The sequence below is a fragment of the Pocillopora damicornis genome, chromosome 12 (genome assembly GCF_964200805.1).
Source record: "Pocillopora damicornis chromosome 12, jaPocDami1.2, whole genome shotgun sequence".
In the NCBI taxonomy this organism is placed as follows: Eukaryota; Metazoa; Cnidaria; class Anthozoa; order Scleractinia; family Pocilloporidae; genus Pocillopora; species Pocillopora damicornis.
In genome coordinates, this window is record NC_142681.1 from 10524782 (window position 1) to 10538440 (window position 13659).

Consider the following 13659-nt stretch of genomic DNA (forward strand, 5'->3'; position numbering starts at 1 on the left):
CAGTCTGCATACAATGAGTTTGCAGTCTGCACATAGTGAGTGAACCTCAAGTTGCAACTCTCAGTCTTTAAAGTTTACATGTTGCTTTGGATGTCCATTCATGTTGCACTTTAAGGATAATTGAAACAACCTACATGCCTTCCTTTAAGCTGTTTTAAGTCTTGTGGTGCTCAGTACATGTATATTTTACCTTAAAAAAATAAACTGTTTTAGGGCTTTTAAATACTTTGGCTCACCCTTGGTGATTGCTACAGAATTAACTTGGCACTGTGACTTTTGCCTTGTGAGCTGAGAATCGCCAGCATCCACTCTCATTAGGAAAATTTTTTTGTAGTCCATTTAGTTTTGCTGGGTCTGTTGTTCAATTTAGGGTGGTACAATGTGTTTTAAGGTAAATAGCAAGATGCCTGGAGGCATCAATTTGGGATGGAATGCATTGGCCATTATCAACAGTCACTCTGATTTTACCTGTGAAAGAAGATATTTAATGCTAGCACTTGAAAGTACAGGGATAAAATTTTAAAAAAAAAGTTAAAAAAGGCAAAGTTTTAAAATGATTGGATCTAGCAACTGTTTTTTGAATGTTCAGTAATGTAAAATGGTTACTAGATAAACTGTTATATAGCTTATCTGAGGATGAATTGAAATAGAGTGATCGTAACAAAAATCTTCAAACAAATTACTGGCACAATTTCAGGAAAGTTTGCTGATTGCTTTGTACAGTGACTGGAGAGACCAGAGAGACTCAATTAGTTAAGTTCTTTCAAGGTTAAAACCATTTAATACTATGCTTGGCTTTGAGATCTGTAGTTGCAAACTTTATAAAATTTTAGATTGGCTCTTTGCAAAAGATTCTTCAAGTGATTGAATGCCTATAATTCTGATGACTAATATTACTGGTTGTGATCATGTTGGGTTTTCCAAGTCTTTTTTATGGGAAATGTGGCTTTATTAACTGAATGCATTGTGAAAATTTTGCACTAAATGGGAAATTTGGCTTACCCTTCCAACCAACAGGAACCCCACTGGAAAGATCTTGTTGATGGTTATCATGTTCTCACTCAGAAAGAACTTCAGAAGTTTCCTCAGTCATCCAAGTCAGTAGGAATTTTTTTTTTGTAATGTTATAGTGATCATTTTTCATCAGATGAATGACTTAATTGTAAACTGTGTGCAGAGTGACTGTGAGAGAGATGGGACCTCCAGCAAACCAGGATGGCAACGGCAACCAGGACATGGCAAAACAGAAGATCTAATGGGCAGAATAAGAGCTTAGGATTTTCATCGCAACCGCCTAATGTCCCCACTCATGTTTAAACACTGAAATGTTTATCACTCATCTTAATTTCATTTGTTAATTCTATGAAAGGGTGAATGTAGTTAGTTCTTATGGTTACTCACTTTTTTTTTCTTTTAATCAACAGATTTGGTTTCTCCTGTAGAATCATGTTCCTGAATGGAAAGTATTATAATCCATGGCTTCTAGAAAGGTAACATCCTTTTTTTCACCATATGTTTGTAGTATCTCCTCAGTTTATCAAAAGTTTTAAATAGAATGAAACTGCATAGCGCTCTTTCTAAATCAGGCAAAGTTTAACCTATATACCTAGGCATTCACCCTTGCATAGTTGCCACAGCCGTGGCTTTCTGATATTCCTTGACTTTTCTCTGAAAAATGTAGAATATCCCTGATCAACTAAATTAATATTTGCACATATGAACCCTGATAATGGTGTCCAACCTCCCTACATAGCCATCTTCTTTATCCATGCTCTAAGCAAGTCACATGCTTATTTATTGTCTTGAAAACCCAACATCAGTTTGCATTTCAATTTGATTTTACAATATTCTACCAAACCAACGCGTTTCATGCATGGAAATGTACCATAGATATTGAAATTTGAAATAAACATAATGATTGGACAAAATTTCATTCACAAACCAAGTCGAACTTGCTTTACGACAGGAAACAATATCAACTGAAAAAAGTGACATATCGTTCATCAAGAAGAGGCTCTGGACAAGATTTAATTGTGATTGTACTTTTCCCTGACTTGATCAAAGATCAGTGCAAACTTTCCCTGACTCAAAAGTTTTTCCTTGACTTTTGGCAACCATGCCATTGTGTGGGAAATGCCCAGATGACAGGTTAACAGAGATTGACCAAATTTTTGGAAAAAGTGTGACAATAAGTGATCGAAAAGCACAATTTGCATCCTAATGCTAACAACTACACTATATAAAGTATCTGTTATTTTCAAGCTAACAGGGGGTAGTAAGGTGAGCAACTTTCTTATCATCAGTACTCATTCCCTGTGAGACCATGTAAAGTAAATTAATTAGCTTTAATTGTCTGGAATCTAAGCTTTGGCATCTTGGTGAAGCAGGTTACTGAGTTCACTGAGTATCGGCCAAAGTTAACTGTAATTTGATCAAAGGCTTCCATGAGCTAAAAGACATTTAAAAAGTTTGTTATTTTGCTGTTGCAAAGTCGATCAAATCTTAGGTTTTCGTAATACTGCAACCCAAACATTTCGCGCAGGTTGTGTAGTGTTCTAATTTTCGAATCGAAATCTTCCTATCAAGTGCTGACTCAAATCCTTTTGAATTCGACTAGCAGAAAGTTTATCAATATTTTCAGTTCGGAAATGCATTCTTGCCGTTCTACAGTAATCGTAACACAGCAGCAAGAGTTAACAATCGCCTCCGGTGAATATAAGTATACAGTTTGTAAGAAAAGGTTGACCTTTTAACCATTACCGGAAGTAGTGAATTTGGCACATGCAAATTACAAAGATGACAGTATAAGACCAAGAATACATGATTTCTTTTTCACAAATTGATCCAACCGCCTGACTTTGAAAGTCACAGAATACAGTTTCGCAAACGTTATGCACCTGCCATACAGAATCAGGCATTGATAGAGGATGGAGTGACGCAATTCTGTCTGATATTGATAATCGTTGCCTCACAACACATCATTTGCAAGCATTTTAAAATCAGAGTCTGACAGAAGAGTTGTATCCAGTTGCTTATTTAGCAAACTCTTGGTTGCTATGAACAGCCTTCTTATCGGCCCCTTTATCGTCAATGAACTGGTTGTGATAGAATGGATGTGTCTTGTTCATCAAATGCACAAAGTGATCTCTTTCTCTTTCATACCGCACTAGATCTTCGCACAATCTCGTACTGACATCTCATACTCTTTTCAGCCCTTCGTCTTACTTGCTTAGCTATTGGGATATCTTCATTAAACTGAGCGGGTGCACGAGGCCGGATAGTAATATCACAAACTTTAACAGTTTTAAAAAGATTCATTACGAGAAATGTTTTCCTCCTCAGAAAAAGTTGAACTCAACCTGAGTAACGTTCGTAAATGTAATAAAACCCTTTTTGTTTTGCCATGTTGATTACACCGGTTACCAACCTTCAGTTGTGAAGATGTGAATGGAATGTCCTCTGAGTACAGGGAAGATGTCAGTGGTAGTTTATAAATTTTTATAAAACAAAAATTATGACTGCATTATTATGTATTCGTCCAGGTTCAAGCATCTGGGTGGTGACATTATCAAGAAAACGCTAGATTCACTGAAAGAGGTGAGACATCTATACAATGTGGCAATAAGTATGGTTGGTTAACTCTGCTGAATTATATCCATGCATATGTTCTTCCATCAGCTGAAAATGCCAGTTTTACACCATTGTTGATGTTTGGTTAATGTGTGGACCTTTTTGGATCAACTGCACGTTAAAAATAAATACGATATTATAGCTTGCAGGTGTCTATGATGTTGTTGTGAATTGCTCTGGGATGAGAGCAAAAGAATTGGTGAATGACTTTTCCATGGATCCTGTGAGAGGTCAAGTATTGAGAGTAAGTCATTGTCTCATGGCAAACCTCAAATTGTGTTTGAAAATCCTAATTAAATTCCAAAAGCATTGATAGCGCTCCTTTCGGAAATTCCAAGTACTAATAGCTGTGATAGCGAAGGAATTCTGTATGAATAGAGCTTTCTTGCTCCTTGATTTCTCACATAGTCATGCTCTTAATCAGGGAGCCCAATCACATCTAATGAACTGTCATTAAATGCCACATCTAATGAACGCTCACGACAACCTTCAGTGATACATTTTTGTCCGCATGAAGAGAAGACTGCAGAAACAGCTGATAATACGTTCCTTCGTGGTACTGTATTTGAATAATGTGTGAAAAAATATCCCTTGTCCGCCAATTCTAGGTGTATGCACCATGGATAAAAGAGGCTTATGCACAGGATACCAAGCACCTTCATAAACAGGAGAGATACTGTTATATTCTTCCACAGTAAGGCGGAGTAGAATGTTTTTAGGCCTTGACTCATTAGGAGCTTTTTTAGATGGAACTTCGTTTTTTAATCTACTCATTCATTTGTCATCATCGTATTTGCATTCCTTATAATTGAATATTGAAGATAAAGCGAGGAGAAGAAAATGAGGGTTGCCCAATACACACAAATAGATTGCATCGGAAAATGTATGTTAATGCTTCTATGTGTTGTGTATGTGATGTATATTCACTTACAATTTTATGTAAAATGGTCGGATCTTTGCAGCTATGAACTCAAAGAAGTTCTAAGGCCTGAAAAAGAATTCAGGCCTGTACGTGATAAATCAATGTCTAACTCACCTTCTCAGCCACGATGATTCCATTACGAAATTTTATGGTCATGAAAAGTCTATCCACACTAGGTCCAAGAGTTTTCACCAATTAAGAAAACCTGCAACGTCCAGCAAAGAAGGCTTCTTTAGAAGCCAAAGGATATCAATCAATTGCGGATACAGGGGTAATTCAGGGGGTCCAAACCTTCTCCTTTCCCTCATCATTTGTCCTCTTTACTAACTGTCTAACCCCTAAATTCTTGCCATGACAAGATTGCATGTTATTATATCGCTGGCAGCACCCGTAGGTAATATGAATTGAATCCTGTGTTTTGATTGGCTTCCCGAGCAGGCAAGATGGGCTCATCTTACACGCTCGTGATTGCCCGCTGTGGTCCCGCGTACGAGAAAAAATTGACTTGGTACTTACTTAGTAATTTTTGGACAGCGTCAGCAATTGAGACTCAAAAAGCGGCAGAAGACAGTCAAAATAAAGAAAATATAAACGCCTCGTGGTTTTATTGTGCTAAACAAGGTTTGCTTTCTTTCCCGGCTCTGGTTTCTTGATGAGAAATCCTTCCTTGACCAAGCCTATTCGGTCAAAATGGCAGGAAAGTAGCCTCATCTTTTTTTTTTTCGCATTTTTTTGGATCTCGACATAAAAATGCGAAGGCGAATTCGGCCAGTATCCAGCCATTTTGACCAAACACGCTTGGTCAATAAGGCATATTCACTACTCAATATGGGGTGTTTACAATTAACTTTCTTGAAACATTTCTTAGCTTTTTTAGGCTACAGTGTAAAAGAGTTAGTGCATTCTGAATCAAAGTTTAGAATACCGTTTAAAAACTTCCAGGATTCACTCTTAATTCCAATATGAAAACAACAATTTGGTAACATACAAACATTCTTTTTTTATATTTTTCGCTGAAAAATAACACATGACCACGCTAGCAAAATATTAATGGCTTGCATTTCTCTTCTTGCAATTGCAAACGATCTCTTCGGGTTTTGGTTTTGCTCTAACTTAAAAGTGTCGCTGTTGTCGTATTTCTGCATTTAACAAACAAATGTGCTTGACTTCTGGAAAACGAAAAGACCGCGCGTGAATCAAGTAGTCTCGGGTCTCGGAATGAAAAAAAATTATACAAATGAAACAGACTCCCCCTCTATTTATGTTGTTCGTAACATCTACTTTCACGAGACGCCTGTTTTAAATTGACAGTAGTTTAGTTTAATGAAAACGTTGTCTTCAGTAGCGGAATCTGTACTAGACATTTTGGAATTTTCATTTAAACCAGAGTTAGAAGGGAACTAATAACTCTGTACCAATCTGTTTTTTGAAAGGATGAAATTTACACCGTAATTCAATAGTTCTTGTGCTTACCACCTCCCACCCCCCGTTTTTTTTGGTATAATTTCAAGCACGAGAGGTAATCACCTTTTGTTGAAAGTGTTTTATTTTTCCTTTGCGAGTGATGTAGTGTAATTAATTCTCACTTGTAAATCTGTGTTTTGCACAAATTTTGGTGGATGAAATAGATGATAAACCCTGCACAGTTATTCTCGTAGATTGCATGCGTAATTATAGTTGCCTACTCTTATTTTCCGCCTACCTTGAATCCGCCTTTTAACAGATGAAAAGAGTAACAAAAAAGAAAAGAAATTTCTTTTCACACATAAACAATTGATTTCAGGAAATCAAAGATTGCGTGATAAGAAACACTTATAGCTCTGAAGCAACCTTTACCGAATCGGTCTCCTCAGAGAAAACGTAAATCACATCACCAACGACTACAACGCATGCATAAGTGATGAACAAACCAAAATATAGGCATGCTTGCATGCAAGAGATATTTTCTTAGCTGGGTAGGTCGAGATGGGACACTTTGTGTTCGTAACGTTTTCATAACTTTCAAAAGAACGAAAATATCGCATTCACTTCAAGAGAAAGAGAAAAACGTAATTTATCTAAACTCGCATAGGTATAGTGTTGTGGTCTATTGTCTAAATACTTCTGAGAAAAAAATAAGTTACATATGAGCAAAAATTAAAATGCATCGGTGCTACGCCAACTGCATTCTCCTTCGCAGCCGTTGTTTGGTCTCGTCTATTCCCTTTGGAAAGAGAGCCGTTGCGTGACGAGACCAAATAACGGTTGCGAAACTCGGACTACACTTACAGCCGTTCCTCCAACGAGAAAGAAAATCAAAATTATTTGTCCACAGTTAGTCGCCTCAAAATTATAATTCCATGTAATTTTACTGCGAAAAGCAAACTGAAACTGTTGTATCTTCAATAGACCCTAACCAAAGACATTGCGATCTCGTATAAGGGAAGATGCACTGAGCAAGAGAAAAGGATCCTATTCAGAGAGGGCTCCTTGATTGTTTGTTGCCTCTGTGGACTTTGCCCTTTGTGTGTGAAATACGTGATAAACTGCAGGTTGTTAACAAAGAATTAACGCGCGATTGGGTTAATTCCAAGGTAGCTGATAGTGAATTTTATTCGCAGAAAAAGTTAAAACGCTACTATCAGTAGCATAAAGTTTCATGTCAATTTTTTTTCAGTGGTATTGGATAATGCGACTAGAATACGTGATAAAATGCAGGTTGTTTACAAGGAAAGGCATGTGATGGAGCGAAGTCTAACGTGGCAAGATAGGATTTGATTGGTTGAATACAATTCAAGCGCGTGAAAAATTGCGTAATGTTCATGTAGTGCAATGATTGGGTATGTTCTGATTGAAGTTTGAACGTTGTTTTCATATTACTTGATGGAATGGAAGTTGTTTGGCGTGTTCGTTGTGAGAAAAGGAGTTGAAAAACACGTTTTAACTTAAAAATGACACAATAACAATGAATGCCAACCTTTCTTATCCCGATAAATCTTGACTTCACTCGACGAGGCTCTTGCAAAGGCCACAATCATAATACTTATCAAATGAGCCCAGCCCTCTGATTCCATGACATAAGTTACGAGAATACAATACCCAAACACCGTGATTGGTGCATGATATCCAAATGCTGTGATGTGGTTGATGCGAGATACATACCCTGATGCGGTAATCTGATTGGTGCGAGATACATACCCTAATGCGGCGATCTGATTGGCGGGAGCTACATAACACTCTACATGCCAGCAGAGAGTTACCTTTTTTGTAGATTATAAAACTAAAAAAACCGGCAAATTTAGAAACACGGTTGAATAAGCTGCAAGGTTCTTACTCAAAACGGCTACATAACTTGGCTTTTTATCATTAAATCTTCTACATCTACAATACACATATCAGAATATAGTTGCCATATGAAACGTTATACGGCAACTGACCTAATGATCGTCTACCAAATGTTGACGTAGACGTGGAAATGTGGAGTAAAGTACCAGTTATCCCGAATGTAGGATTATTTAGCTATAATTGTAGAATGAACTCAAACAACGTCATCAAACCCGTTAAAATTATACCATCTTCGAATTGGCTATATTAATCAGAGCAGCCCTACAAATACTTATACCGCGCTTTCAAGAAAAATGATCCAAAATAGACTTTCATCGTTTTGTAAAATACCAATTATTTCAGATTTCACATCCCTTAAAGATGCATTCTTTGTGAAATCGACCGCTGTAGAAGACAAACATTTGAAATCCTTTTTTTTCCGTTTTGGATTTTGGGTTTTTATGCAATACCTTCCATTTGGCAGCCTGGGAGGAGTAACTCGATGGCAAATTTCCAATTCTCGATCTGCTCGACATATCGATTGTAATAAAATAATAGGAATGCAAAAAAATGCCGACATTCTTTAAGAGGGTGATCTCTGGTGACTAACATTGTGCCATTTGATTTTTGTTTTTGCCGGCTTAGTTCCCCTCGAAAAGGGAAAAAATAAAATGGGTTTCACTTCCATCGAATTCAACATCTCACAACCTCGTTTCATGCCTTTGAGAAAAAGACATATTTCACGCATACTGCACATGTCTGTGCAAAGCGCTGTTTCGCTTAATCGATTGAAGAACACGATATATTTCACGTGATCCGCCCTGGAAATACGTTGTTTTGCTTCGTGGCTTTAAAGCGAGGCATATTTCACGTATGCTACATTTGTCTGTGTTGAGCGCTGTTTCGCTCAAAGACTTGAGAAACTAGGTGTATTTCAAGTCATCCGCGCTTACCATGAGTTGTTGCTCTTCATTGCTGTAAGAACGAGGCATATTTCACATGTACTGCGCTTGTCTGAGTTTAGGATTTCCACTAGATTTCTAGTCATTCCGATGGACACGGCTGTTTCACTCAAACGCTTGAGAAACAAGTTATATTTCAAGTCATCTGTGCTTGAAATGAGTTGTTTCACTTCATGGCTTTACGAACGAGGCATACTTTGCATATACTGTATTCGTCTGTGTTGAGCGCTCTTTCGCTTAAAGGCTTGAGAAGCGAGGTATATTTTAAGTCATCCGCGCTTGAGATGAGCTGTTGCGCTTCATTACTGTAATGACGAGGCATACTCCACATATCCTGCAATTGTCTGAGTTTAGGTTTACCACTAGGCTTCTGGTTATTCCGATGGGCTCTTTTGGATTCCGTTAGACTCCATCGGCTTCCATCGGACAACATTTCTGCCCTCCCTGATGTTTATCTGACTTTCGGTAACACACCTTCCGTTGGAAGGTGTCACGAATATAATTTTGCCTATTCCATCGCAAAACCACGTTTTATATCAGAATCCATTGGTGTGTATCGGACATATGAAGAAAATTAGAGAGATTTAAGCAGCTATTGATTTTGAAACCTACCTTTGCCATTCTCTCCCCAGAGCAAATGGTGAAGTTGTTCTTGGAGGGACTGGGTATCATCATAACTCAGACACAAGAATAAGTGCCGATGATACGCGACACATTCTGGAAGTGACAAGAGAACTAGTACCTAGTCTCGCTGTGAGTTAATCATTTAATACTGAGACTCTTTTGCCATATGTCAAATCTAAAGGAAGTTTTTTGTCAAATTTCCAAATGCAGAAGAAGAAGTTGAAAATATCTTAGTCTGTGGAGTGTATGGAATAGAGAAGTGTTGAAGCAGAGATCAATTATTTGATATTATTGAGCAAGTTATTGATACTTTCGGATAGGAATTCTTTGTTATTTGGTTTAGTGTGCGATTCGGCAATTAAATTTTGATGTCCTTCCGCAAGTGGAAACGGATACTTGCGGTGACGACTCCGAACTCTTTCTCAAGACAAAAATGTTTTTATCATTGTTATCTTAATGAAAATTTAAGCCCATGGCACAGAAGAAAAACCCTGTGAAACCTTGGGCCTATACGTTGTACTTCATCGGGAAGACTTGATGGCTCTACAATTGTGAGGGCTTATGTCACCAGAAGAGTGACCGATGAAACAAACAATCCGACCTTTATTTTAGTTCTTTTTAACAAGGTCGAATACGATAAATTTTGAGCTCGGTCATCGAATTGAGAGAGATTTTGTTTTTATTAGGGTAGGACAAAGACAAAATTTATTCTCCATAGAGGACTTGACCCTCAGGAATTGGGATTTGGTAGTTTGAAGTTCTGTCGATGAGCATCAGAGAATTCGATAGTTCGCGAGGTCGTTGTATACTAAGTTAATATTTGACGAACCTCCTGCCCTCCGATAAGATCATCAATTTAGCAAGTGTCAGGAGCTTGAGGACCATATGACTGACTGGGTGAAAATGCCAATCCGCGTTGGTGTGTACATTAAAAAAATGGGGAAATTTCAACCTTTTTTCAGCCGGATCAATTCAGCTCTCAGTCAGGGTTACCTAACAAGGAGGGCCGGCCGGCTTGACAACGTTCTTCATGCGAACGCTGGGAAAGATTTGACTGCAAAAGGGTTACCCATCGGAGTAATTTAACCCGTGTTAGAAGTTTGATTTTTTTTTCTCTTTTAGCGAGCTCCAGTGTTGGAGGCGTGGGTTGGACTACGACCTGGTCGACCCACTGTCAGGCTTGAAAAGGAAGTTATGAAATTTAACAGCAATCTTGGAAATAAAAAAACCCTGAAAGTAAGCTTGGAACTTATCATTAGTATGTTTCAATAGTGTGGTAACAGTAACAATGTCATCATTCTATTATGTTCAGTTTCCACTGGGTGTCCACACAAACTCGTTCTTTTTGCTATGTATTGTATAACTTTGACCGTTACTATGGATGGTATTTTGTTTCGAAGTTATGACATGATATGCTTGCGGGTTATGGCTAGGTATATTGCAATCCTTTCTGCTCTTTAAACATTTCTGCCAAACACATTACGGTTTTGTCCTTGTGTATCTCTGACACACCAACATGCGCTTAACAATCACGCATGGATGAGCGCCCTAAAAGCCCACATATATGAGTCATGAAAAAGTTTTGTTCATATGTGATTGCTTCGTGCATGAGCAATAAATTGTATCATGTGCAGGAAACTACCTCATACACGAGAAAGGTAAAAAGTAACTCCGAATCACGACTTTCCTGTTCACACTTGAAGTCAATCTCTAATTGTGAAGCAAGTCAACTTCCCATTTCACACAGCATTCTGATAACTGAATTATACATTCTTTGTAACTGAAAAAATCGTATTCCATCCGAGAATACAGGACAATTACGTAATTATCACTGTGACTGTGCATCGAAGAGCATAGAACGTCATGAAACTTCTAAAGCACCTCATGAATTTATCAGTTACACGATGTTAGGATGTAATGCTCGCAGTCTAATAGAAGACAATTCACAGATTGCAATAAATAATTTGTTGGAGAACTTTGAACAACCACGGCTGTGAGAAACATGAATGAGAAGGAAACCAACCTGACAAAAAGGGCCATTCAGTTCGATTTCTTTAGAGTTACTTAGAAACTTTCTCGTGCATGAGGTAGTGCAGGCATACGTGGTGATCCGTTACTTTATATCATTGCGGCATATTAGTGTAACGCAGCAATAATGTACAACGTGACTAACCGGATAGCCACCTTCATGTATGAACGCCGGAACAGTGCTCCTCCTCTCGAGTGTTAGTCGCACTTCTTGTTCTTCTTATGCTTAGGTCTGCTCTACTGAAAAATGTCCAACTACGTCTGCAGTGCAAGCTAGTTTGTGATAGCCAGTTATAAATTAAGTTTTTCTTTGTGGTTTATTGGTTTTTTGCTGTTTGTAGGTTGTCCATAATTATGGTCACGGTGGTGGAGGACTCACAGTACACTGGGGTTGTGCCAAAGACTGTACTGACTTAGTGCTTCAATTTCTCGCAGAGGGGCACAAAGCAAAACTTTGAAAGTCAAAGATTTTGAAGTTAAAGTGCCTTCGTCTACATCTCATCGATAATCATCATATTACAAACATTCAGAATAAAAAGCTCCCTCCACAAGTGAAAACTATGCGACACTCAAAAATTGATTTATTTTGACAGCTGACTGAGAGATTAATTTGGGTACTGAATGATGTTCAAAATGATGTATCAGGCTTATAGGTTACAGATTAGGAGTCTAGTCATCTCAAACCGCTCGGACACCATCAACTAATAGTTCAGGATGGAGACATTGAAACGAGTTTCGGAAGTAGTACGTGTTTGCATTTGTTTACCTCATGTCACTGTCAGTCCCTCTAACAAAATAAATGCAACATCTAAACCTAGCCTCAGTTTTCTCGGTCATTTATTTGATTTCTCACTGGCTCCTCGCACGATGTTTTCGTTTAAAGTAAGTGGTAGTTTTAATATAATTTTTTTTCTTTGCTTTCACGACATTTATTCGTAAATAGTCCAACCAAAGAAGGAAGGTTTCATGGTCCACGCCTTGATACCCGAAATGAAGGGAGTGTGGTATAGCTGGAACTCGATATAATTAGAATCTTCCGCGTAATACCTTTTACCCCGCAGTGGACGGGGCCTCAGTATCCCTATTGGTGAACGATGAGCCGCAAGATAGGAGTAGGTCTGAACTTTTCCTTTTTCTTTTTTCGAAGAGTTTGGAGTTGACAGTTTGTCTTTGAGGATTGGTTGCGTACTTTGAGTGAAATAAAGTACGAGGTGTTGCTCGGAAACGGAAGGTGCCTCTTGGTAGGGACGAGCCCCAGGCCACGTGGTGCAAGGTTTAGGTACAGAGCACCTCGGATTTAGGATTGGGCGGGATTCCGGGAATTTTGACTGCTTGCTCACGGCTGAAGTCGACGATCGCTTTCTTGTCATCGTTTTCGTGATGTGCTCTTAACATTCCTGAACACCTTCAACACTGATCTCCTCAGCGCTCCCCAAAAGTCTTGTTTGAAGAATGAGTAAAGTAAAGGGTTTACCACCGAAGTAAGGTATCTCACAATTAGGATGACGTGTGCAGCCGCCTCCATATCAGCATAATTTAGCGTAATCAAACGTTGACCAACTAAAGAGAAAAGTAGGCGCAAGGTAAACCACGGCAGCCAACACATGGCGAAAACGATTGCCATGGTAGCAAAAACTGTAAAGCACTTGTATTCGTTCCTCCTCTTTTTTTGTGTTTTAAATCTCTGTCGGTTGTTTTGATTGGCGTTCCTATCGCGGACTTTCCTAAATATGGTAACATACGCACAAATGATGAAAGTGTATAGAGCCGCGAAGATCGTAAGCAGGCAGAAGATGTTAAATGAGGTCTCTGAGACTAATCCGATGGGATTCTTACCTAATCTCAAGGAAAACCAGCCAATTGGTGCGGCCGCTAACAACGCTGATGATAGCCAAGCTCCCGCAATAGCCAAAAACACTGTCTTCTTCTTGATCACGTGGTACTTGAGAGGACGCAAGATAGCCATGTACTTCTCAGCGGTTATCAGGAAAATGTGACAAGCGGCTGCAATGGCGACGAAATTGTGTGAGACTTCCATGGCACAAACAAAGCTAGCATATTGAGTTTGGTCCACCACTGGAATAAAGATCACAATGAAAAGAGGAATGTTTAAAGAACCGTTCATAAAATCGCAAATCGCCAAGCTAAACAGCAGATAGTTCGAAGCTTTTCGTAATTCTGGTTTGGAAC

At 38.6% G+C, this 13659-nt stretch overlaps 2 protein-coding genes across 2 annotated transcripts in view; one reads left to right on the plus strand and one right to left on the minus strand.

Annotated features, from left to right (window-relative positions):
* The window catches only part of LOC113684644 (D-aspartate oxidase), a 14144-nt gene extending 1858 nt beyond the window's left edge, over nucleotides 1-12286 (plus strand). The window contains exons 3-10 of the mRNA XM_027202037.2: nucleotides 1018-1097; nucleotides 1425-1490; nucleotides 3543-3597; nucleotides 3773-3874; nucleotides 4239-4324; nucleotides 9450-9570; nucleotides 10564-10677; nucleotides 11811-12286. Of these exons, the coding sequence (XP_027057838.2) occupies nucleotides 1018-1097; nucleotides 1425-1490; nucleotides 3543-3597; nucleotides 3773-3874; nucleotides 4239-4324; nucleotides 9450-9570; nucleotides 10564-10677; nucleotides 11811-11927 (741 nt within the window). The 3' untranslated portion in view covers nucleotides 11928-12286. The remainder of the gene's footprint in view (nucleotides 1-1017; nucleotides 1098-1424; nucleotides 1491-3542; nucleotides 3598-3772; nucleotides 3875-4238; nucleotides 4325-9449; nucleotides 9571-10563; nucleotides 10678-11810) is intronic.
* A 302-nt stretch (nucleotides 12287-12588) lies between these two features.
* Nucleotides 12589-13657, minus strand: LOC149036427 (histamine H2 receptor-like; the record flags this gene model as incomplete). Its single annotated transcript, XM_089189968.1, has 1 exon — nucleotides 12589-13657. A coding segment is annotated over one exon (822 nt), but the record flags the coding sequence as incomplete, so codon positions are not given.
* Between the last annotated feature and the right edge of the window lie 2 nt (nucleotides 13658-13659).